The following is a 25951-nucleotide window of genomic DNA, read 5'->3' on the forward strand; positions in this document are numbered from 1 at the left end:
TTAAAGGGGTTAGATCAAGAATATTTAAAACATTATGGGTTCATATAGAAATACTAACACTTTCAAGGCTTCTATGGCTAAAAATCACCAAAACTAAAAGGAAAAATTGCAAAACCGGTCTGGGACAGTGGGAAGACGAAGAGAAGGAAAGAGCGAAAAAATAAAAAAGCTAAAAGTAGCCAAAACGTAATTTCCCGTATTTCTTCAATTTTTTGCTCAAAATAATTTGAGAATTGACTCCTTAACCTCCTCTTGTTACTTTTTTTCTTCTTCCTTTTTTGTCTCCTCAGATCTAATCTTTCTCGGGAATTTTTAGGGGCGGCGAAATCGGTTCGGCAAATCTGCGACGAAATTGGAAATAAACAGCCGGTCTGATCCAAGAATCCGAAATGGATGATTTTCCAGATTTATTTGCGAAAGATTTTGGGATCAAACCCCAAGGTAAATCAGCCCCTATGGCGCCTCCTTGGAACTCTTCTTCCGGTCCGAATTACGGGTACCGATCCGATTATACCCGATCTTCATCCACAAACACTAAATCGTCATCCAATCCAATTTTCGACGATCAGGATCGCGACGGACTCTCGTTCAATGATGTCTACGGAGGACCCCCCAAGTACTCATCCGAATCTCGAGCCTCAACCGTGCAGAACTCGTCGTTCGATTATGACTCCTTGTTTAAGGAGACAAAGGCGCCGGTTTACGATAAGCCTGTTTACGATGACGATCTTTTCGATGGATTGCCTGGGATCAAGAGCTCTTCCACGACATCGGCTGCTAAGTTTGATGACGTATTTTCGGTCCCGGTATCTCCACCTCCTCCCAAGCATAAGTCGGCGAGCAGCTCGCCGTTGGATGACCTGCTTGGGAATCTAGGGAGGAAAGAGACGGAGACGAAGGTTAATAGCGAGAGAGTGAAAGCTGAGAAAGAGGCGCCTTTATTTGATGATTTGCTTCCTGGTTTTGGCCGGAGTAGCTCTCCTGCACCCGTGAGGTATTTCCGGCATATAATGACTTCCATTTTGAAACCACTGAACATCATACTGATTTTTTGCTGTATTGTTGTACGTTTGTTCTTTTGCTGACACCACAATCTATTATATATAAAAAAAATGACACTACAGTCTAGGTGTTTGTTCTGTTTTTTCATATCAAAAGGTATAGGCGCACAGATGCTTAAATGTTCAATCTAGTCGGAGGTTCCAAGATTTTGTTGCGGTTATTATATATTGGGCAGTATATTAATGAAATGAACATATTTAATTATCGGTTTTATGTATGGAGTTGGTTAAGCTAAGTGCTTATTTTTGATTTTGGATAAAATGACTAAAGAAGACAATTTTCACTTAGACGAGTTGGAGATTCTAGATTTATTTATCAATTGATGGCTGTTATTTGTCTGGTTTCTCAACTGCACGGCGTTTTAGCTTTTCCCTTAAAAGTTTTGTTCCACGGAAGCAACACTTTGCTTGAGTTGATCAACACTGAATTATCTCATCTAAATGTTGTGTGGTTCTAAATTGTTGTTACACTGCAAATCCGATTGATATGAAACAAATAATGTGGATTTTTTCTCACCTTGGGAATATATTTACTTCAGTTCAGTTGCATATTTGAGGGAGCATCTCATCTGGGGTAGCAACCACCATAGCAACCTATATCTAGGATCAGGAGAGCTACCTAAGGCCGTGTTTTTGCAGCTTAAAGTTATACCTTTTTTTGCTGTGTATTAGTTGCCAAATGATAAATATGCATTCCCCCAATTCATGTGTGGGGGTTTATGTTCATTTTGTATTTATTGAGTCTCAATGTTGGTGATTAATATAAAAGTCATCAATCCATAGCTTCTTCAGATGACTCAGTTTTTATGCGTAGTGGTACCAAAATAGTTGTGTTCATACTTACGTGATGTGTGTGTCACAGCAGGTTCGTAGATCCATGAATATGACTTTCTTAAGACGTACATCACATAAATGCAGATGTAGCTCTATTAATCTTTATCTGGTCTACTGGCTATGCAAATCTCTTTTGTTGGTTGAGAAATACACCATCCTCTGTTTCTTTCTATTTTAAAGTGGAAAAATTCCTAGATTAAATTCATTGGTTAGGTGATGTTCTGTTGGTTTTTTTAATGTTTTTGTAAAACTGGCAAAGAAAAAAAAGAAAGATAGAAAATGATGCTGTAAATGAGTTAGGCCAAAATGTACTGCTAGAAATTTTGAGATTTTCTTATGATTTATGATTATGATAACATCCTCTTCTTTTCTTTTTTTTAATTTTTTTGAAATGTTAGTTAGAAACATGTACACATCTTTTCCTATTTACTACAGTAAATAATATTGTCTTTCATGGTGTTTTTACTTGTAAATTTTAATCTGTAGCCAGACCTAGAAGGGATAAATAACCGAAGACAAAGATATAAAAACGTATTGTCATTCAATTGTGATTTTGATTAACCTGAAACTCTTAGTGCACATTAATGCTGGATTAAGTGCGAAGAAGGGTAAACAAAAGGGGATATATTTGGACTCTGAACACTTTGTTCAAATTTTGATATAATGTATTTTTCTAATCAGTTCCATATTTGTTCAATTCCGTCTTTTTAATTTCATGTTCTTATAATAGTTGGCTTTAACATGCAAATGTTTGCTGATATCATGCTCCATTCTTTGGACAGGTCAAATTCAGAGGCTGGTCAGTCCCAGAACCCAGTCTCAAATTCAAGTAAGACTGGGTCCAATTTGATGGAGGACCCTTTTGTTGTCTTAGGATCAACATCAGACCCTGCACATTCATCCTCTGGGTTGTTTACAGACCCCTCTGAAGTAATAAGTAAACTTAACGGATCTGGGAAGTCAAGAGTGGAGAGTTCATCTGGTAGTGGGGGTGTGTTTGATGATTTAGATCCTCTTGATGGTATTGGAAAATCTGTACCTTTTGTTTCATCTGAGGTTAATAAGAGGGGGAAGGATATGAGCCCTTTAAGAACTTCAAGTGGACCACAAACTTCAGCTAGTAAAGAACCAAATGATGAAGAGTTTGAGCACTACACAAAAAAGAGGATGCCTTCTATGGGAGATTTTCCAGCATCTCATCAACCTGTGTTTGACATGCCCAGTATGTCAACTAATTTTAATAGTTCTGGTGGTCGAGCTACTAGTCCTCCTGCATACTCGAATGTTGGTTCTAATGATACTAGTTCCCAGGTAAATACAACTCCAAGATCTGAGAACTTCGACACATTTGATGATGTGTGGCTGACTGTATCAGAGATTCCCCTCTTTACACAACCTACTAGTGCTCCTCCCCCTTCAAGACCACCGCCTCCAAGGCCACCACGAGCTTCAAAGCCAATGCCAGGCTCATCTTCTTCCACAAATGCTAAAAAGAAGGTTAATGATTTTTCTTCTTTCCCAAATTCCTCTCAGTACTCACACAGCTCTCAGTCAGCTTATACTGCAGCAAGCAGCAATGTTACATCTCAAATTGATGAACTTGAAGATTTTGCAATGGGTAAGGCCCAGAATAACTTCGAACAGGCTGAAGTTTTTCCAGGTGATGATTTTGAGACCAGTTCTGTTGCTGCTGCTTCTGCTGCTGCCATGAAAGAGGCAATGGATAGAGCAGAGGCTAAATTTAGGCATGCTAAGGAAATGAGGGAGAGAGGGAATGCTAGAAATAAAGAAGCTGGTCAAATGGATAAAGATGAGAGAGCTACGCAAGATGCTTTGGATAGAGAAGTTATAGAAAAGCAAGAGAGGTTGGAGCGTGAGAGGCAACAAAGGGAAATAGAGGAAGAAGAGAGAGAGCAAAGGAGACGTGAACTGGAGAGGGAAAAGGAAGAGGAGGAGAGAACACAAAGAAGGCTCGAGAAAGAGAGGGAACGTGTTAGGCAGATGGAGAGGGAAAAGGAAAGGGGCAGACAAGCTGTTGAACGGGCTACTAGAGAAGCACGTGAAAGAGCAGCAGCTGAAGCTCGTACTAGAGCTGAAAGGGCAGCTGTTGAAAAGGCATCAACTGAAGCTCGACAACGTGCAGAAAGAGCTGCTGTACAGAGAGCACAAACTGAAGCCCGTGAAAGGGCAGCAGCTGAGGCTAGAGAAAGAGCAGAAAGAGCTGCTGCAGAAACAAGAGAGAGGGAAGCACGGTCAAGGGATGCAGCAGCAAAAGCTGAAGCTGAAGCAAGGAGTAAAGCTGAAAGAGCTGCTGCTGAGGCTCGAGAAAGAGCAGCTGCTACTGCAAGGGCAAACCAGCAAAAGAATGATGATGATCTCGAATCATTCTTTATGGGTTCTCGACCCAGCAGTGCACCAAGGCCAGGAGCTAACTCATCGGTGAGAATCTTAAGCTGCAATGCTGTATTCATCTTCCGACTCATGCTGTAGTGTCAGCTTGTCTGGTTTCTAACTTGAGTTGTTGCTCATGCAGGATCCCCTGTTTGATGGACAAAGCAAGGGAGGGCCTGAAGTAGCATCTAGCATGAGGAAAGCTTCTTCAACTGCAAACGTTGTTGATGATCTCAGTTCTATTTTTGGAGGTGCTTGCATAATAGAGATATAATGATTTTTTGTATTTTTTAATATCATGTTTGTTCTCCATAGTTGTAACTGACTAAGCTACTTTGATGCTAAAGCTGCTGCATCTTCATCTGGAGAATTCCAAGAGGTCAATGGGGAAACTGAAGAAAGGAGAAGAGCCAGGTTGGAACGCCACCAAAGAACTCAGGAGCGTACGGTATATGTTCCACATTGCATATTTCATTTATCTCTTTCTTCCTGTCCAATTCTGTACTGCTTGCTAGTCTTGGCTTACTACTGAGTTTGCAAATCCAGGTCAAAGCATTGGCGGAGAAAAATCAGCGTGACCTTCAAGTGCAAAGGGAACAAGCTGAGAGACTCGTAAGTGGATGCATAATTTTTTTGTTATTATTGTTTATTCTATTCTCTTTCATCATCATCTTACAATAAAGGACTCTCGCTTTAGCCCTAGCCTCCTTATCATATACACAATGCATAAGTTAACTTGTAAAATTGACTCTGGGATTGTTTACTCAATTTTTATACTAATGCTAATGTGTATAAAGGAAATTGGTGGCTTTGATTTACAGATTAAATTTATATATAATTCTATTATATAATTTGTTGAGACTTCTAACAATGGTATTATTAATTGTTTAAAACCTGTTCAAAACTGTCTCAATTTTGTGACTCAAGTATCATCAAGTTTTGCACCCAAATTATATGTTAATCTGGATTCAGTTGGCTTAAGTCATTGAATGTATAGTCACACATTATGCTGCATTAGAATATATGTTAATGTGCAAATGAATGGATTTCTACTTGTGTATGCATACGTCTACCAAGTTTATTGTAGTATTTACTGTCCATCTTATATTGATTATGGTGTTGTTTCAGAGGATTGCTGAAACACTAGACGTTGAGATCAAGAGATGGTCTGCTGGGAAAGAGGGAAATTTGCGTGCTCTGCTGTCAACACTGCAATATGTATGTTATTACTTATTACTACCATTCATCTTGTTTGTGCTCTCTTGCACAGTATTTTATGTAGGAGCATACTTTATTTTATTCCTTGTGTTTATTTCCTAGTATATATTGTGCTGGTTGTCTGTTCTCATTTTATTGCCTAAATACCACCGGTCTGATATTTAACCTTTTTTATAGAAATTTTTTATATGCGGTAGATGACTTTAAGGCAAATTATGAGCTATGTTTTTACGTACCTGCCTAACTTTTTAATATTCTTCTCCGCTGTTATGTTAAATGGATACACCGTACATGGCTGCTCTTAAGTGGAACCCAAAACTGAAAATGAAATTGAGCTGACAATTTCAGGTGTCTGGCTCCAATACTTGTAATGTTTACTGTTTGATTTAGCAGTGACTTTTAGAATTAAGGTACTGAAGCATGGGAGTACGTCTTCGTAGTGTCTTCCCTTCATGATGCTTACCATCTTGATCTTACTCTGGCAGTTTTGTTGTTCTACTCAAGGAACTATTCTTGTGCCAGGCATGCACTTCTTTATTGAGCATTAAACTCTGTGGAACCCATTTAAGAAAAATTTGGCGTGGGTGGATGTCAATCTTGTTGTAAGCATCTGATGCAGAACTTTGTAGAATGCTTGGGATCCTTTGCAAAATTCTCTTTTTCTGCATGTCTTGCTAACACTCGCATCACAATTTGACATTCACAATTGCCTGGACATGCAAATACTTATTTTGAGGAAAAGTGTAGTGTTTCTAGTAGTTGAACTGCTTGAGAATAAGCTTTATTGTCTTGTACTTCTTTGCCTTTTCCACCATTCATCTGAAGGTTTAATTATGTTCCAATTATTAAATTTGCCGTGATGTAAGCACTGCCGTGTGATTTTGGAAGGTCTCTTGAAAATTTCATAGTAGTTTCTATTCATCAGTTTTTTTTGCTTGCATGTCTTTAATTCATGAAAATGTGATATCGTTACTGTTTTAACTAATCTATCTCCTGTTCCTGTCCTTTGATGATTAGGTTCTTTGGCCTGAATGTGGCTGGCAGCCTGTTTCTTTGACAGATTTAATAACAGCTGCCGCAGTTAAAAAGGCTTACAGAAAGGCGACTCTTTGCATCCATCCTGATAAAGTCCAGCAAAAAGGCGCCAATCTTCAGCAGAAATATGTTGCAGAGAAGGTCTTTGACTTGCTCAAGGTACTTCAAAAAATTTTGCCTGAAGAACTTTATGGTTGATGTCCTATTTTACTATTAGAGCCTGTTTGTACTGATCGCTTTTTTTTATTTGTCACATTTTTGAGATGGGAAATCATGGCATTTGTACATTAGCATATTAATGTCGTGTTGCTGCTGCATTTCTTTCCATCTTGTTTTCGTTCTCATGGTAAATCGTATCTCTATGGTAAATAGGAAGCATGGAACAAGTTCAATTCGGAGGAGCTTTTCTGAGTTTCAAATCGCCGACTTTGTAGCTAAAGAAATTTGTCATTTGGCAAAGTAGGCATTGAGTTTGAGTGAATACACGACTGCCAAGCTGCTATAATTCTCTCAGATGCTGCTGCCTGCCTGCTTCGGTTTGATGATTCATTAAGTCAACTATTAAAGAATGGCATACGAAGCCTGCTTCAAAGGCTTGTAAGGTGTACCGTATGGAAGGGTGAAGTACATAAAACTCTTCTTTTCTTCAGGTTGCTGTACATTAAATCTTCATCCAGGTACTTCGCATGCAAAAATATGGAATCTCCAGGTTAAGTGTAGATTATATAATTCACCGAATTGGGCAGTTGTGTTGTCGAGGGGATATTTTTGTTAATTCATTTTTAATGTTTGTTTTGTTTGTGTTTTTTGTTCCCCCCATTTCCCCTACTTTTCTGTGGAAAATAGTGTTCTTTTGATATCAGAAGAATAGTAGGAAATATGTATTGATTGTTGAGAGATGGGTACTCCGAGGTGGGTAATTCATATAAATATCATTTGTTTCTTCCGTGCCACCTACTGTTATTTTATATCTGCCTAGCCTTTTGTTTTTATATATTTGGCAAGATTTGTCTTGGTGTAGAGGATTAGTGCCATGATTTGTGGGGGGTTTAAGCCTTTCCCTAGTTTTTCTTTTCGTCATTTTTATTTCTGTGGGATTGAAATGCTTGTGTATTTATCTCGGAGTCGTTACCTTTGGGGCCTCAGTTGTGTTCCTTTATAATAATTCCACTATTGCGTGGGGGAAACAACCATTCAGATGAAACGGAAGCGCGACAAATGCAGATTCATATTCAAATAGTCATTTTAAGCTAAAGATCCCGAGCTATGAAGCAACGAATTCATATTTCAACTTGCATCATATACCATTTAAAGAATCCAAGGAAAGGAACTACTGTGATGGGGGAACAATCAAGTTTTTATATATTGTAAAAGGTGTTTTTATGAGATACTCACATCATTCCTCGAGAGAAAAGAGAAGAAATTTTCATTTCTGTATTTTAATTATAATTTAACAGAATTATAAAATTAGAGCATTGATTTATATCAAATTAATGCATAATTTTTTATTAATATAAAATAATTATAATATAATATATGTTTGAAAGATTTTCAATCATTTAAAAATAAATACTAACATATTTGCAAAGGTTGTGTTTGAATCCCAAAACTCGAAGAAACCATCGAGGTCACATCTTGACAGGAAAAAAAAGACGATCTTAATATAATTCGAAGGCCATGGAAGTGGAGTTTGGCATGGGCCTAAGAGGCCTGGGCTGTTGGTGGTAGCTCAGCGTTGGGACTTAACAAGCGAAGGAGCCACAGAGAGTTGGAGCAAGCGAGAAGATTTTTTTTTTTTTAATGAAAGCGTAAAAACTAATAAACCACCCCATAAATATATAAGCAAATTATCTATCTGGAAAGAATAAAACCTGATAAAACCCAAAGCCCTACTGCCATCTCCTAAAATCTCTACCACTCTCTCAGCTCTCAATCCCAACCTTCCCACTCTCTTGCTTCTTCTTCAATTTATCGATATCGCATTTCCTTCCTTCAATGTAAGTGTTCTCTCCTTCTTCTATTCTTCTAATTTTGTGTTTGTTATCTATAATCCTACTGGATAACCCACTTGGGCTTTTGCACTTAACTGTTTTTTCTTCTATCCTCGGTTCTTTGAGAGGACCCAGAGAGTTTCTCTGCACTGAACCCAGAATTTGGAAGCTAATTTGTTTCCAGGGAGATGGCTGTTTCTTTATTTTTCTTCATTTTTCAGACGATGGTGACATCGAAAATCTTTTATTACATGGTTTTTTGTGATGATAATAGTACTTGGGAATCCTTTAAACCTTTTTCTACTCTTATTTATTGGTCTTCTTTGGGTGTTACTTTATTCTGTTATCGAGTGATTCTTCTTCTTTTTTTTGGATTTCGCAGTATGTTTACTTAGGCTCGAGTTTTCAGCTTTTTGGAATTTGAATTAAGTTAGATAAATCAGTTCGAAGGCAGGGTGAACGTGGTTGGAAATGAAGAGGAAAACGCAGCTTCAACTTGCAGAACTTGAGGACTTATATAAGGGTGTTTGGCTCTGCATATTTCTCTTGTAGCATTAAAGATTAAAAATGATATTCTTCGGGTTATTGTTTACTTTAGGTTTCCAATCTACATCTTAAGTTTTGTTTCTTACACTATATTCAAATTTAAGCTAAAAACCTTCTTCTAAAGTCTGACTTAGATTTAATTTAAATTTTCATCAATGGCTTCTGGTGACTGGTACGTGTTTATGATTACATATTCTTACTTCTTTTAATCATGTGAAACAGACAAAATATTTCTTACCCAGGAGGAGATGGGAGACTATGCTTTGAATTTAGGACTAACTCTGAAACAGGTTCAGCAGTGGTTTATCAATAAAAGGAAAAGGCATAAAGGAACTATATTACCTATTCGTTCTATGAAAAAGCCCTCTGCTTCTACAAAAGGGAATGTCACCGGGATTTTTGCTCCTAGTGAGAATCATAAAAGCACTTCTTTAGTCATAGTAAATGGCTTTGGCAAGAAAAAGAAGAAATTGCTTCTTCCTCAGGATTTGTTGCCTGCTCAGTTCATTCTAAAGAAGGTATTTCGCAAGGATGGTCCTCCGCTCGGTGTGGAATTCGAGTCTCTTCCTTCCCAGGCCTTTTTCCACTGCAAAGGTACTGTACTAGAAGATTGTAGCCTTGTAGCCTTGGTGGTTGTTCGATTCTATTTAACAATTAACGTTATTTCCCTAAAACAACAACATTGGCTGCCATTCCTTAATTTTGTGGTTTTGCTGAGAATCAAAATTATGCTGGAAACCTCGTTCCTTTTCCGGTTCTCATCCATTGAGATTTTTCAAGGTTGCCATTTTGATAAGATAACTAGTGAATTTTATAAATTTATTTATTTTCTTATTGTTTCTTTTTTTTTAGCTTGATCTATATAGCTTAAGATCTGAGAGCAAGAATCTGAGAGCAAGTGTCAGGCATATGGGTTTTTTATTCAACATTGGTATGATTTAATAATTTTTAAGTGTTCTATTTAGAAGGTAAAGATTCCATACACATGTTTACTTCAATAACATGTTGGATAGGTGTCTGACAAGGGTACTCGACCTAACACTAAGGGTTGGAATAACGTAGCTTGTTATAATTTGATTTTTGCTTTTCTAGTATTCTTGGTTTTCACACTGTATTTTGATGTATTTTTGAACTTACTCATAATTACTATATTTAGGCTCTAAAGAGTCTCATCTCGCTGATCAAGAGTGTGAAAGAGGAGCAGCCAAAAGGAGAAAGGTATGGAGAATGTTTTCAAGATGTTCATATCCAGTTCCTAGTTCTTCCGTTTTCTTATTTGTTTTACTTTTGCTTCTTGTATTTAAAATTTTTGAGTTTATCGGCATGAATCATCAGAACAACTGTAATGAGAAAGCCCCGATGAAGAAACATGGTATTGGAAAAGGTTTGATGACAGCTTGGAGGGTTGTGAACCCTGAGGGTGGATATATTCCTACTGGTGTTGATTTTTCTAATAGAGAAATTGGTGCTCCTCAAACTAGTTCCGCAGTGCGAAGGCAACCACCTCGGAACAAAAGGCGGCAGCCTTTAGTATCTCAAATGGTTAGCTATCAATTATTTGAGTCACATGATTTTATGTTGACTTCTTTCTTTTAATCTTCTTATGAAGCCTTTTATTTTTATTTTTTCATTATTCCCTGAAAACCCAGTGGTTATGCTTTTGAGTGATCATTTCCTGTGGTCTTGTGTTGAAAATTTGCTTACTTCAGCTTGCAATTTCAGAAACAGAGAAGCTTGGAAAAGAAGTTACAGGAAAAGAAGAGGACTTCCATTAAGAGGAGAGAGGCATATACGGTAATTTCTATCACATTTTCTATAACTGCAGTATTAATGTTCACTTGCCTGTTTTGTTCCAGGTGCAATCTAACAAAAATGTCAATCAGATGCAACCGCGCAAAGAAAAATGTGAACTTGCTTTGGATGGAACTGTATCTAATGAATGTCTTGATCAACTTGCAATGCTAGCTGATGACGAAGAATTAGAGTTGAGGGAGTTACAAGCTGGACCAAATCCTTTATCATGTGCGGATCATCTTGGTAGAAGTGGATTGCTTGGTTGCTCCCTTTGCAAAGGTTCACTGGTTTTTAGTATATGATTCGAAGAATACTTGAGTAATTTTTTTACATCTTATTTGTAGCATTTATATGATGTGCATATATAAGGTGTTTTTTAGTTCTGTAAAGAATCTGTTTATGGTTTCCCAGATTTGCTGGCCAAGTTTCCACCAAGTTCGGTTAAGATGAAGCTACCATTCAGTATGCAACCATGGAATTCATCTCCCAAAACTGTCAAAAAACTGTTTAAGGTGCGTGCCTGTTAAGCCTATAGTTCGTTAATGTTGTTCTTCATTCAATAATATTGCAGCATGTTATGAGTCCCATTCCTTTATTTTTCTAAACTGTGTTTCTTAACGATTGTTTGCATTTCTTTTTTCAGGTTTTCCATTTCTTGTATACCTATTCAGTAACCCTTGACATATGCTCATTTACACTTGATGAGTTTGCTCAAGCATTTCATGATAAGGTTATCTCTCATCTATATTGTACCATATACTTTGAAGTTCTTAACTTGGCTTATATTTATTCTCTTATTTTTTTATCACTCTAAACATATGCGTGTGTGTATCTCAGGATTCCATGTTACTTGGTAAAATTCACGTTTCCCTTCTCAAGCTTCTTTTATCTGATGTCCAAGCGGAGTTGAGTGGTGCAGTTTTGCCTCATTTTAGCTTGTCTTGCAAGTTTCTTTCTCTTCTTCAATCGGTGAGTAATGATCATGCAGATGCTTTTTTGGGTATTTTAAATGTCCAATTGGATGCTTGCATGTGTCTGTTTGCTTGCAATGGTTGTTCTTGTGTGGGATATTCTCCTCTGATTTGTTTTAATAATGCGCCATATTACTTAGACAATCTGTATAATTGGGAAAGCATTGGATATTATTTTTAGATTTCTTCCCATTGACACAGAAGTTATTTATATTCCTTTTGAAAAGAGTTTCAAAGTGATGGATCAAAAAATAAGTCTGGATTCAGTAGTTATTTGACTAGAAAATAGATCCCTTGAAAAGGAAGTGCTTGTTAGATGAGATTCATTTTATAAGATTTTTTGTTGTTGTTGCTCGAGTTATATTCACTTAAATATGAATTTGGGGCATCAATCAAAATTGACTGATTGAGTTGAAGATAAGCTAACCTTTTCTCCGAGTTGACAACACTGTTTTTATTTATCTGTTTATTAAGCATATCGGTCAAGTTGCAAAACATAATATGTTAGATTGACATGCATTCAGTGACTTGGCTGGGCCTGATATTCTTTTTTTTTATAAGAATTGAAGGCCTTGTTAAAAACCCCCCTTCGTAATTAATGGAGCTTGGAGAAAGCTCCTTAATCATTGGAAGGAGGAAAAGAGAGCCTTAGGATTTTATTCAACAACATAAAATACATAGGAAACAACCAGGACCACACCCCCATCAAACAATAAAAAACATACAGCGCTCAAAACCCAAAGCAAACCAAAACTACAGCAGAAACCTACTCAAAACCGAAAAAGCAGTACCCTAGATCAGAGGGTGAGTCCTGATTCCCAAACTAGCAATACTATTTGTAGATGCTCGTTTCTGTCCGAGACTAAATCAGAACAGGGGCCCGAATCAGAGCAAACCCATTTGGTCAGAGCCCAAGGCACAATTAACCCAGCAAGTGCAGACTCAAGGGTGGAGACAACACCAAAAGCCTCAGCAGTTCCTTTCCATCCAACAGATGCCAGACAAGCCCCATAACCGTGCAACCGTTTGGAGATACATGCAACAAATAAGGGACGTGGGGATATCCATATGGGATAACCACTCATCATTAGCAAAAATAAAGAGGGGAAAACTATCAAACATCAGAAGACAACAAGAATTAACGGAAATAAGGAGATAAAAAACACGCAGAAAGAAAAAGGAGGGGGAATTATCAGCCATCAAAAAAATTACAGAGAAAAAATAATCACAGATTATAGGGAGAGGAACGGAAAAAGAACTGGGGGGAGATCGATAATTCATTACCATTACGAGAGGGACGAGTGACCATTTTTCATTTTTATTTTATTTTTTTACGCGGTAGAGCAGGAACAAAAACAGTGTGTAAGATATTTCTTGGCCACATTCAAAGATCAATTGGTGTAACAAAGGATTCGGTTTACTCTTCTGAAAAGCAGTAGAATCAATACAAGCAGGTTATCTTCTTTATGCTTTATAAATATTGAGCATGCATATTTATCGTTTTTATTCGAAGCAAATAGAAATATTAAGTTACTCTCGATTTACCTGTTATGCTTCGGGTCTAGATTGAAATTTGTTTTAGGAAAAGTTCGACTGGTAGTAGTTTCATCGCACATCAGTGTTGGTCGAGAGTGTTGTAAGGGCGCCAGGGATTGAAAAAAATAGAAAGCAAGGAAGGCTTCTCCTCCATCTTTTTTCCCCCTGGAAAATTCATAGCAAAGAGATACACAACAAAAACTTCTCAAAATGTTTTCTTTCTTTTGCATTTCAAACAACTATATTTTCTTTATTTCGAAACCGGAATAAAATGGAAAAAGAGACAACCCATGTAATATTCTCATCATTTTCAGAACAAAAAGAATTGCAACGTTTTTTTTCTTTGCAACCATCTCTTTGATTTGAACCAAAATATAGGAAAAGATGAGAGTAGTTTACCTTTTGTTAGTAATCTCGCTAACAGGGTCTTGTTGTTGGGGCTAGGAAATTGAACAGTCGATCCTTTTTAGGGGTAGAAGTTCTTGCATGTTAGCCTTGGTTTCATTCTTTGGTTGAAACAGAGAAGAGAAAGGTTAGGAGAGTAGAACAAGGCGTTTTATGTTGATTAAGGTGTTGTTTGGTCTCTTTAGCCATCGCGGTGGCCAATCGGTGTTCATGGTGGCGCAAGTGGAAGCCTTTAGGGCTCTTGATCGGAGAAGAAGAGGAGGGTGAAGAGAGTAGAGTGAACGGCTGAGTAGCTTAGGTTAAGTTTAGGTTTTAATTAGGTGTTACATTAGGCGTTTGGTTAAACTAGTGTGTAGTCACTGAAATTTTCGGGTAAAATTATCTTTTGGTCATTATAGGTCTAATGCTTATTTTCAATTTAGTCACTTGTGGGGCTGTTTTTAAGTTCGGGGTTCCTTTTGTCCAAATATTATTATTTTCCAGTTTAGTTTCCCTGTTTATTATTTCGGTATATTTTGCTCACGCTCCTCCTATTTAGTTATTTTTACGTTTTAATCCCCTGTTTGTTAAAGGACAAATTATAACCTTTGTGCCTGGAATGTTATTATTTTTGTATCATAACTCAATGTTTGTACAGTTTGTTACTTTAGTATCATATTTACATTCCCATTTTAATTTGGTCACATGACTTTAAGTTCTTTTAAATTTTTTATCATTTTTACAATTGTATGTTGTTACGTTATTTAGGTTTCAACCTTAAATTAGTTTTCTTTACGTTTTAATTCGCTTAAGTTTTTTTTTATGCCTATGTATGTATAGTTAATTAAGGTTCGTTTCGATGTATGCTTCATATGGCTGAATGATGATGATATGTATGCATGTACACATAGGTTGTTCATTAATTAGATAATCATTTTATGTATATATTAATTTTTGTATGATACCCTCACGTGCATAACTCGACCATATGACATAATTGGATTAAGGGTAATATACTTTTAATTTAAAATTGTTTTAAGTGGGCAGTCATAACTGATTTGAGGTCCGCTTTTAGTGATTTTAAAATAAAAGTGTATCCCGAAAGTGAAACCAAAAAATTGATTCGTCACCTAAAATTTGGGAACGAGAGAAAAAGAAATGTTCGTTTATTTAAATATATCGAGAAAAGGTTGTTATATCTTTAAGATCTGGTCTCGATATTTGTAAATAATCGAACATTCTTTATCTTTCTAAAACGACTTGGTAATTTTAATTTAATTATTTTGAGTGCTTTTGAATGTTTTAAATTTACATTTTTATTTTATGGAATCAAAAATCAAAATAAATTTGAATTTGTAAAGTTCATTTCAAAGACGTTAATTAATCGACTAGGTACCGATTTAGGGCGTTGTGGGGGTGCTAATCCTTCCCCACACGTAACCGACTCCCGAACTCGGATTTTGGTGACGCAGACCTCAATTTGTTGTTTTAATTAAAATTAATTTTTATTTAAAATGACAACATTTTTGGGTGTCCAATCACACCCTAATCAAAGATTGGTGGCGACTCTTCGAACCTTATTTGTCGATCGTAAAGGAAATTCAAATTTTTTGAAACGAGAGGTCTTTTAAATCGCATATGTTTTTAAAATGAAAAGAGACAATTAAGAATTAATGTGGTTTTCAAAATCTCACCTTTTTTCACCTTGTAAGAAAAAAACCTTTTCGACAGCTTGGCGACTCTACTGGAGACTTTTTTTTAGAGAGTTAAGCCGATAGTCGATTAATTAATTGTCTTTGCAATTGAAAATTACAAATTCGTTTTAATTTGATTTTTGATCCCTTGTTTGGTTTTTAATAAGTTTTGTTTATATTTTGATTTTTTTCAATTAACAATTAAATAGTTGTACTAATCTGTTTGCTAATGGTTTCAGAATAATTGTTTGTTTTAGGAATTGATTTTGAGTGTTTTTATTGAGTGTTTTTTCTTTCGCTTTTCCTCACACACTGCACAGTTGCATTATCATAACATGAGCTAAAATCCCGCTCTGTCCTATTTAAGTAGGAGTGAGAGACTATGTCCTCGTGTGGTTTTCACCTCCGCATAGGATAGTGGATCGCTCCTGGAGCTCACGCCTTATGGTTCTCGTGATGGTAATCACCTCCGCATGGACATAAGGAGGTGTGTTCCCTCGAAATTGAACTCGATCTCCTAAAGCCTGTGATGGGCCAGGATTGAGGGTTCGGCAGCCCAAGGGGGCACCGACAAGGACAATTCGAGAACCTATTGCTTTAGAACCTAACCCAGCATATAGTGAACGTAGAGCCTGAACTTAGGTTGAACCAAACCCGAACCTTAAGAATCCCGTGAGGAGGGTACACAAGGAAAAGCTTTGTTGAGTCATTTATTTTCGTTTTTTCGAATAAATGCATGCGAACTAGATATCATGCGGTTAGGTTTATTTTTTGAACAAGCATGCGAATTAGATATCATGCAGTTAGGATTTCTTTTTGTGGATAACAAAGCCTGGGGTAGATATCATGTTGGGTAGGATCTGATAAAGCATGATGGGGTAGTCAGCATATGTGGGTAGGATTTTTTTTTTTTTTTATATCTTGAATTAATTGCTTCATGTTTACTAACCGATCTTTTGTTGTTTTTGCCTTGTTTCTTTTCTGTTTTGCATTGCATTGTCCATTACATGGTGTTGATTTGGGGTCGATGTCCATATAGAAGGCCAGTAATATGGAACGAACGGTTCAGAAAGAGGTTGAGGACAATGCAGATGTTCTGAGGTGGTCGGAACAGTCCCAATTGACCAATGGAGACAGCGTGATGCCTGGATATGTGTCAGAGTTATTTGATTACACTCACATCAACGTGCGTCAGAATGATCTAAGTGAGCTAAAGGAGATATGGGGAAGATGGACAGTAGCCGATAAGGAGATGTTTTATCAGTTGTACGGCGATATTCCTTATCTTCTGGATATTTCTATTGACCGAAATCTGTTTAGAGCATTGGCACAGTTCTGGAACCCAGCTTATAGTTGTTTTACATTTGGTAGAGTGGATCTAACACCAACAATAGAGGAGTATCAAGCTTTGGTCCGTTGTTCGAGGTCACAGATGGATAGAGTATATACCAAGCTGCCAGTCACTCCTTCATTTAAGAAGAAATTACTATTGATGACCGGAATGAGTGAAGATTGGGCAATCAGAAACATTAAGAAGAAGGGAGACAGTGAGTGCATCTCTTGGGCTGCTCTGAAAGAAGTAATTGCTCATCATCCTGATAAGAGAAAGAAGCTTGACTTGTTTGCTTTAGGGATTTATGGGCTCGTTATTTTTCCAAAAGTGCTAGGATATGTAGACGTATCAGTTGTTGACTTGTTTGAAAGATTAGACAAGCACGTGGATCCTGTTCCAGCTATTCTAGCTGAGACGTTCCGGTCTTTGAGTTCTTGTAGGCGCGAGGGAGAATGACGCTTTATAGGATGTGCGCCTTTGCTGCTAGTGTGGATTCTGAATCATTTTAAACATGTTGAAAGAGCACCAAGGCGAGTGTTTCTAGAGGGGTTTTCGCCTTTGAAAGATTTTCTTTCTAAAGAGTGGCCTGGGGGTTTTACTGAAGAAAAATGGATGGTCATCTTCAAGGATATCAGAGATGGAGATATTTTGTGGCGAGCTTCGTGGAATACCTCTTCGGATATACTTTACCGATGTGGAGAGCGAGATTGGGTTCCTTTGCCAGGTATATGGGGTTCTGTTGGGTATGCACCGCTACTAGTTTCCAGACAGTATGGGTCAAGGCAATTCATTCCAGCCACATGGGACTTGGTAGGGTCGGATTTTGCATTCAAAGGAGATCAGTATAAGGGTAAAGTTAAAGGGGTTGTTGAGGCCTGGAAGCAAACTCGTCGCGTGAATTTGTTTACCTATGATCTCGAGTTGTCTCAAGAGTACGAGCAGTGGAGAAGCGGTCGAGTAAATGACAATATCCCGATGGTGAATCCTGAAAATATTCAGCCGGTGGAGGAACAGTTGAGAGTGGTGCCATCTCCATTATAGTTAGCCAAGCGCGATTTCGAAGCAGAACGGAGACAATGGAGAATGACTTTGCAGAAGCTAGAAGATGAAGTGTATAAAAAAGGATTGGAGATTGACATTCAGAAGAGTAGAGCAGATCGAATTGAAAAGTAGAGAAGCAAATTCGGCTAGATTTTGACAATCTTCGGTCAACTTATCAGCGAATGGTAAAAGCTCAAGTAGGTTCTAGCTCGAGTAAGTATGTCGAATTGAGGCAAGAGGTGGCGAGCCTCAAAAGAGTAGCCGGAGAGAGTCAAGAAGAGCTCAAGCAAAGCAGGCACCAAGTTAAGATTTTATCGAAGGAAAATGATTCTTTAGAGCAGCGGTTACAAGAGAGTCAAGCCCATAATAAGAAGTTGAAGGAGAAAATTTCAAGTTTAGAGACTGCATTACGACGATACCGAAACAAGGAAGGTAGCTCGAGCCAGGGAGAGGTTGAAAGTCTGAAAAAACAAGTGAGTGAGCTTGAAGCCATGGTTCAAGAGTTTCCGAGGCAAGCAAGTGAGCTATCGATAGTTCCCTATGAGGGGGATATACAGTGGCGTTTTCGATGGGAGCGAGCTCAGGCGAGAGTTAAGCAAAGAGAAGACTTTATTGCTTGTTACCTAGAACATGCGCGAGGAATAGCTCAATATTTGATCATTCTATCTGAGGAAGCTGTTGATGTGACTGAAGAACTAGATCCTGAGGCTGAAGAAAACCAGAAGATTGTAGAGTTACTAGCACACGTACAAGAAATAGGAGAGATGGTGTAGATTTATTTGTGATATGTTTCAACTTTGTAATTGAACGTCGTTCTAATATAAAGAGTTGTTCTAAGGAGTCGTTCCAGGATCAACACCCTGCATTTTGCATATGCATTTTTTAATGCATTTAATTTTTGCATCGCATTTTATTCATTCATAATCATATATTTCATATTCATCAATAAATATCAGCGATAACAAAATGACTCTGTGACAGAGTAATACTGGAAAATCCCAAGTATATCTACAGAACCAGGAAGAAAGTTATGGAAGACAAACTTGCCCAAATTGAGAAGGCTCAGTCGGAGTTACAAGATAATATCAAGAAAATGCAAGAAGATTTGATGAATGCCCAAAAGGAGATGTTTGCCAAGTTTGCGAGTATGTTGGAAGGAAGAAATCCAGAACATGGGAAAAGCCCTATGCCAGAAGGTGTAACTGAAGACCCACTTCATCATTCAGGGTTAACCCCAGAACAATCTCAGAATGTTCAAGTTACCCCTGTTCATGTCGGGAAGGTGCACATTAATCCAGTCGGTGCTTCTGTTAACGTGCAGCCTGGATCTAGTTCGTATCAGGAAGAACATCAATATCATCAAGTTCCGGACCTTGATGAAGAAGCCAAGAAGGACCAAAACAATCTGTTGGAAGAGAAATGGAAGCAGTTAGAAAAAGAGGTTAGAGCCATGAAGGAAGATACCAGTGTCTATGGATTCGACGCAAAGGAGTTAAGTCTAGTTCCTGATCTGGTCTTGCCTCCAAAGTTTAAAGTTCCTGACTTTGAAAAGTTTGATGGTACCAGGTGCCCCTCTGCACATAGGGGACGATCAATTGTTGATACACTGCTTTCAGGAAAGCTTAACTGGCTCGGCAATCCGATGGTATAACCAGTTGAGTAGAGCTAATATTAAATCGTGGAAAGACTTGGCTAAGTCCTTTCTTGAGCAATACAAACATGTGAAAGATGTTAGGCCCAACAGGATGATGTTGCAAGGAATGGAAAAGAAGTCTAACGAGAGTTTTAGATAATATGCTCAAAGATGGAGAGATGTAGCAGTGCAAGTCCACCCGCCATTGGAAGAGGAAGAAACAAATATGCTTTTTGTCAACACCTTAAAGGCTCCTTTTTTCTCGCATCTTATCGGTAATCCTTATCGAAGTTTTGCTGATGTAGTTACGGCGGGAGAAATGATTGAAATGGCTGTTAAGAGTGGGAAGCTCGAGGGAGGAGAGTCTAGTAAGAGGCCACCAACGAGGAAAAAGGAAAACGAAGTCAGTAATGTGAGACAGTACGATTCTAATAACATCACTGTTTCCCGTCCTCAAGGAGCAGGGTCATCAACACAAAATGACAATAGACAAGGGGTAAGGGACCAAAGGAGAGAGAGGCCTCAATTTGATCCAATTCCGATGACATAAGGAATTGTTTCAGATTTTGTATGATCGACATGTGGTTTCGCCGTATCACGTGACACCAATGCAACCTCCTTTTCCCAAATGGTATGATGCTAGTGCTCAGTGTGAGTACCATGCAGGGAACCCTGGGCATTCCATTGAGAATTGTACTGCTTTTAAGAAGGTTGTCCAAGCTTTGAGAACGAGGAATGTCATCAACTTTGGTGACAGTGAGCAGCCAAATATAGCTCAGAATCCGTTGCCAAGCCATGCAGGGGCAGGAGTTAATGCGATTACTGAAGAGAAAGGAAAGAGAATTGGAAGGAATGTTGGTGAGGTGGTATCACCCATGAGTTGGGTGTGGTGCCAGATGGTCAAGGTAGGATTATTGAAGCTCAGTTTGATGGGTGAATAGTTTAACAGTGGAGAGGTATGTCTGTATCATAACAGTGAGGGACACAATATTCAGCAATGTCCTGACTTCCTATCTTTGATACAAGACATGATGGACAGTAAAGAAATTGAGTTCTTTATAGAGATTGCTGAAGAAGAGGAAGCGGAAGTTTGCGCTTCAGAAGAATCGTCTAAAGGGGTATACAATGCCAGTTGTCCCCTAATTATTACTCCCAAAAATCGAGTTGCTGAGAAGGTAGCCCCGAAAGTGGTTATTACACCTCCATCTCCATTCCCATATCGGGATAATAAACAAGTGCCTTGGAGATATGATTGCCAGATGGAAGATGTAACAAAAGAGAATGAGGAAATAGATGAGGTGGGACGCTTTACTAGAAGTGGTAGGTGTTATTCTCTTAATCCACCTAAAGAGTCTGAGAAGAAGGTTGCAGTTGATAAGGGGAAAAAGGTTGATGTGCAGATAGAAGAGGATAAGCCTGTTATCAATGAACCAGTAACCGAGAGTGAAGCGGTAGAATTTTTGAAGTTTCTGAAACACAGTGAATACAGTGTTGTGGAACAGTTACACAAGTTGCCTGCCCGTATTTCTGTTTTATCATTACTTTTGAGTTCAGAGGCCCATAGGAATGCTCTGTTAAAGGTTTTGAACCAGACTTTTGTTTCGAAAGAGTTGCCCATTGAAAAGTTGGATCGTTTAGTTTCCAATATACAAGCTGATAATTTTTTATCTTTTTCTGAGGATGAAATCCCTTCTGGGATGATGGGTAGTCAGAAGGCTTTGCACATTACAGTTAAATGTAAAGGGCATGTGTTGTCCCGGGTCTTAGTTGATAATGGTTCAGCTTTGAATGTGATGCCTTTAGTGACTCTAAAGAAGCTTCCATTAGATAGTACACTTATGAGAACCTGTCAAAGTGTGGTTCGAGCTTTCGATGAGACTAAAAGAGAAGTGTTGGGCAAGATTGATGTTCCTCTGAATATTGGTCCAGCAACTTATGAAGTAGAATTTCTCGTAATGGACATTATGCCTACGTACAATTGTTTGTTGGGAAGGCCTTGGATTCATCAGGCCGGTGCAGTTCCGTCCACATTACACCAGAGACTGAAATTTGTGATTGATGGAAGGTTGGTATGTATTCATGCTGAAGAGGACATTATTGCTTCTGTTTCTACTACTGCTCCGTATATTGAAGTTGATGAGCAAGCCGTCGAGTGTTCTTTCAGATCGTTGGAGTTTGTCAATGCTACGTTTGTGGCCGAAGGCAAGAATATACCAAAGCCTCGATTGTCAAACTGTACCAAGATGGGGCTTAAATTGACTCTTGGAAGAGGAGCAAAAGTTGGAAAGGGTTTAGGCCGACAGTTGCAAGGACCGGTGAATCCCATATGCCCTATTACTAAAAAAGATCGATTTGGGATATCAGCCAACTTCGAGGGATAAGATGAGGGGAATTAAGAAGGGCCAAGAAATCAGAAAGGCCAGATTGGCTGGTGAAGACCTTAGCTGGGAACCCATGACCTTCCCGCCGTTGAGTAGCATTTTCATGTCTGGGGGGCATATGTTTCAAGGGAATTCAAGGAACACTGAGACGATGGTTGAGAATGCCTTGGGAGATTTAGGCATTAATGTTATAACTGATGATGAATCCGAGGAAATGAGAGCTATGGGCATTTATCCTGCACCACCGGGCTTCGTGTTGAACAATTGGACCGCGGAAGAACTGCCTGTAGTTTACAAATCTTTTACAGAGTAATGCACTGGAACTTTCTCCCTGTTGTTCATACCCTGGGGCAATAGGTGATTTTATGTAAAGGGTTAAGCTGTTTGTTTTTTTCTTGCTTTCAATAAAAGATGCATTCTGTTAGTTCCAAATGGCAAACATTCTCTCATGCATTTCATTCATTCATTCTTTGTTGTATATATGTATGTATTTATTTCTTTTTATTTATTTATATGGAAAAAGATCCTCCCATATGTATATATGTATATATATCTTCTTTTTAATTATTTTTTCAGGAGCTCAGATATCAATAATATGAATGCCAATGACTCTGACCCGGAGATTGATTTCGAGAAGCCTATATGTCAAGGGGAAATCAAATATTGTGATGATGATGAGAGATGTGAACTACCTTCTGAATTGCTGAAAATGGTGGAGAATGAAGATAAGCAGATTCTGCCTCATAAAGAGCCTACTGAGATTTTAAATTTGGGGACAGAGGAGGATAAGAGAGAAGTAAAGATTGGTACCACTCTGTCAGTTGGAGGTCGATATGATTTGATAGAATTGCTTCAAGAATACAAGAATGTGTTTGCTTGGTCATACGAAGATATGCCGGTTTTAGATACAGAGTTGGTTGTTCACAAACTACCAATAAAACCTGAATGTAAACCGGTACAACAAAAACTGAGAAGAATGAGACCTGAGATGTTGCTCAAGATTAAAGAAGAAGTGAAAAAACAATTTGATGCCGGGTTTCTTAAAGTGGCCAAATATCCTGAATGGGTAGCTAATATTGTCCCAGTACCGAAGAAGGATGGGAAAGTTCGAATGTGTGTTGACTACAGGGATCTCAACCGAGCTAGTCCAAAAGATAATTTTCCTTTGCCACATATAGACACTATAGTGGATAATACTGCTAGAAATTCTTTATTCTCTTTTATGGATGGTTTCTCTGGCTATAATCAAATTAAGATGAACCTTGAAGATATGGAAAAAACAACATTTGTTACCATGTGGGGAACGTTTTGCTATAAAGTAATGCCGTTTGGACTGAAGAATGCAGGGGCAACATATCAAAGGGCCATGGTGACGTTATTTCACGACATGATGCATAAAGAGATAGAAGTTTATGTCGATGATATGATAGTCAAAGCCAAGACAGAGGAAGAACATATCGGGAATTTGAGAAAGCTTTTTAAAAGACTAAGAAGATGCCAGTTAAAACTCAACCCAAATAAATGTACTTTTGGGGTGACATCTGGGAAGCTGTTGGGATTTGTAGTGAGCCGAAAAGGAATTGAAATAGACCCAGATAAAGTAAAGGCTATTCAAAACTTGCCACCCCCACGAACACAAAAAAGAAGTCAGAGGATTTTTGGGGAGATTAAATTATATAGCTCGGTTTATTTCACAGCTGACAGAAAAGTGTGATCCCATATTTCACCTTCTTCGCAAGAATAACTTAGGAGAATGGAGTGAGGACTGTCAAAGAGCTTTTGAAACAGTGAAGAGATATTTGTCGAGCACTCCAATCTTGGCGCCACCCATCTCAGGCAAACCCTTGATTCTTTATTTGTCAGTTTATGAAAATTCAATGGGGTGTGTGCTGGGGCAACGTGACCAAACTGAGAAGAAAGAAAGGGCTATTTATTATCTCAGCAAGAAGTTCACTGAATGTGAGACAAGATACTCACCCATTGAAAAGTTGTGTTGCGCTTTAGTATGGGCTACCCGAAGGCTTAGGAAATATATATGTTGTATCATACTACTTGGCTTATATCCAAGCTTGATCCCTTGAAATATCTAATGGGTGTGCCTGCATTATCTGGAAGATTAGCTCGTTGGCAGATCTTATTGTCCGAGTTTGACATCCAGTATGTAAACCAGACGGCAATTAAAGGAAGTGCTATAGCGGAATTCATTGCAAGCAGGGCTTCGGAAGAATATGAGTCGTTGAGCTTTGATTTCCCAGATGAAGATTTAATGGCTATTTCGGTAGAAGCAATTGCATCCACTAGCAAATATTGGAAGTTGAACTTCGATGGTGCTTCAAATGCCTTGGGACATGGAATCGGGGCAATTTTGGTATCACCAGAGGGAGAGCATTATCCTTTCACCAGTCGGCTTAATTTTGATTGTACAAACAATATGGCCGAGTATGAAGCTTGTGTTCTGGGTCTTAGAGCTGCTGTTGAACGCAAGGTAAAAATGCTCAAGGTGTATGGAGATTCAGCTTTGGTAATATACCAGCTCAGAGGAGAATGGGAGACAAAAGATCCTAAGCTTGTAGAATACCGTAAGTTAGTTATGGAACTTGTTGAAGAATTTGATGAAGTAACTTTCAATTACCTCCCCAGAGAAGAGAATCAAATGGCAGATGCTTTAGCCACACTGGCAGCAGCGTTTAAGATGAACGAGCATTCAAATATGATGCCCATTGAAATGAAGGCTTATGCGTATCCAGCCCATTGTTTTAATATCGAAGAGGAAGAAGATGGAAACCCTTGGTATTATGATATCTTGCAATATATAAGGTATCAGAGTTATCCAGAACAGGCTACTGAGAATGATAAGAGAACCATTAGAAGAATGGCCTCAGGGTATGTGCTTGATGGTGAGACCCTATACAAGAAAAGTCTGGATCAGGTCTTGTTAAGATGTGTGGACGCGAAAGAAGCCAAATTGATTCTTGAAGAAGTGCATGAGGGAATATGTGGTACCCATGCTAATGGGCATGTTATGGCTAGGCAGATTATGAGATTTGGGTATTACTGGTCAACTATGGAAACAGACTGTATCAATTATGCCCGAAAATGTCACAAGTGTCAGATTTATGGAGATAGGATACATATTCCTCCTCATACGTTGCACGTAATGACAGATCCGTGGCCATTCTCAATGTGGGGCATGGATGTTATTGGACAAATTTCGCCCAAAGCTTCAAATGGTCATCGCTTCATTCTGGTAGCCATAGATTATTTCACCAAGTGGGTAGAAGCAGCTTCTTACGCAAATGTTACCCAGTCTACAATATGCAAATTTTTGAAGGAGATCATTTGTAGATATGGTTTGCCCGAGAGGATTATCTCCGATAATGCGTTGAATTTAAATAATAAGATGATGGACTCGGTCTGTAAACAGTTCAAAATAAAGCATCATAATTCCACTACTTATCGTCCAAAGATGAATGGGGCAGTAGAGACGGCCAATAAGAACATCAAAAGGCTCATAGAGAAAATGACTGAGACCTATAAGGATTGGCATGAGAAGTTGCCCTTTGCTCTGTTTGCTTATCGAACTTCAGTACGGACTTCAACTGGGGCAACTCCGTTTTCTTTGGTTTATGGGATGGAAGCTGTCTTACCTATTGAGGTGGAAATTCCCTCACTTCGGATTTTGTCAGAGGTAAAGCTTGATGAGGCAGAATGGGTCCAAGCTAGGTATGACTAGTTGAATTTGATTGAAGAAAAGAGATTGAAAGCTATTTGTCATGGTCAGATGTATCAAAAACGTATGATACGGGCACATGGTAAGAAAATTCGCCTTCGAGAATTCCATGAGGGAGATTTGGTGCTTAAAAGGATTTTGCCTATTCAGAAGGATTTCAGAGGAAAATGGATGCCCAATTGGGAAGGACCTTATGTTGTCAAGAAGGCCTTTTCTGGGGGAGCTCTAGTCCTAACTGAAATGGACGGATCAGAATTACCATATCTAGTGAATTCCGACGCTGTTAAGAGATATTTCGCTTGAAGAAGAAATAAAAGAGAAAATGAAAAAAATGAAAAAAATAATAATAATAAAAAATGAGAAGAAGAAAAAAAAGAA

At 38.3% G+C, this 25951-nt stretch overlaps 2 protein-coding genes across 4 annotated transcripts in view; both read left to right on the forward strand.

Annotated features, from left to right (window-relative positions):
- The first annotated feature begins 217 nt into the window (after positions 1-217).
- On the forward strand, positions 218-7492 carry LOC120133153 (auxilin-related protein 2-like). Its single transcript, XM_039149802.1, has 8 exons — positions 218-994; positions 2678-4334; positions 4429-4537; positions 4634-4734; positions 4833-4898; positions 5415-5504; positions 6522-6698; positions 6912-7492. The coding sequence occupies exons 1-8, from the start codon at positions 390-392 to the stop codon at positions 6948-6950; spliced, it is 2844 nt and encodes a 947-aa protein (XP_039005733.1). The 5' UTR covers positions 218-389; the 3' UTR covers positions 6951-7492.
- A 934-nt stretch (positions 7493-8426) lies between these two features.
- The window catches only part of LOC120133218 (homeobox-DDT domain protein RLT3-like), a 41700-nt gene continuing 24175 nt past the window's right edge, over positions 8427-25951 (forward strand). For 2 of the 3 annotated variants that reach the window (XM_039149848.1, XM_039149846.1), the window contains exons 1-10: positions 8427-8536; positions 8913-9053; positions 9299-9670; positions 10233-10294; positions 10412-10618; positions 10799-10870; positions 10933-11149; positions 11282-11382; positions 11514-11600; positions 11708-11839. In XM_039149848.1, coding sequence (XP_039005779.1) covers positions 9002-9053; positions 9299-9670; positions 10233-10294; positions 10412-10618; positions 10799-10870; positions 10933-11149; positions 11282-11382; positions 11514-11600; positions 11708-11839 — 1302 coding nt within the window. In that variant the 5' untranslated portion in view covers positions 8427-8536; positions 8913-9001. Of the gene's footprint in view, positions 8537-8858; positions 9054-9298; positions 9671-10232; positions 10295-10411; positions 10619-10798; positions 10871-10932; positions 11150-11281; positions 11383-11513; positions 11601-11707; positions 11840-25951 lie in introns of those variants that run through there. The other variant, XM_039149847.1, reaches the window with a different exon arrangement.

This window comes from Hibiscus syriacus, unplaced genomic scaffold (genome assembly GCF_006381635.1).
Source record: "Hibiscus syriacus cultivar Baekdansim isolate YM2019G1 unplaced genomic scaffold, ASM638163v2 tig00110577_pilon, whole genome shotgun sequence".
Taxonomy (NCBI): Eukaryota; Viridiplantae; Streptophyta; class Magnoliopsida; order Malvales; family Malvaceae; genus Hibiscus; species Hibiscus syriacus.

Bases quoted from the DNA above. Each gene is read 5' to 3' on its own strand.
- LOC120133153 (XM_039149802.1), top strand. From the start codon at position 390: ATGGATGATTTTCCAGATTTATTTGCGAAAGATTTTGGGATCAAACCC. The intron at 4,335-4,428 runs GTGAGAATCTTA...TTGCTCATGCAG, and splicing joins GGCCAGGAGCTAACTCATCG to GATCCCCTGTTTGATGGACA. The intron at 5,505-6,521 runs GTATGTTATTAC...TTTGATGATTAG, and splicing joins TGCTGTCAACACTGCAATAT to GTTCTTTGGCCTGAATGTGG.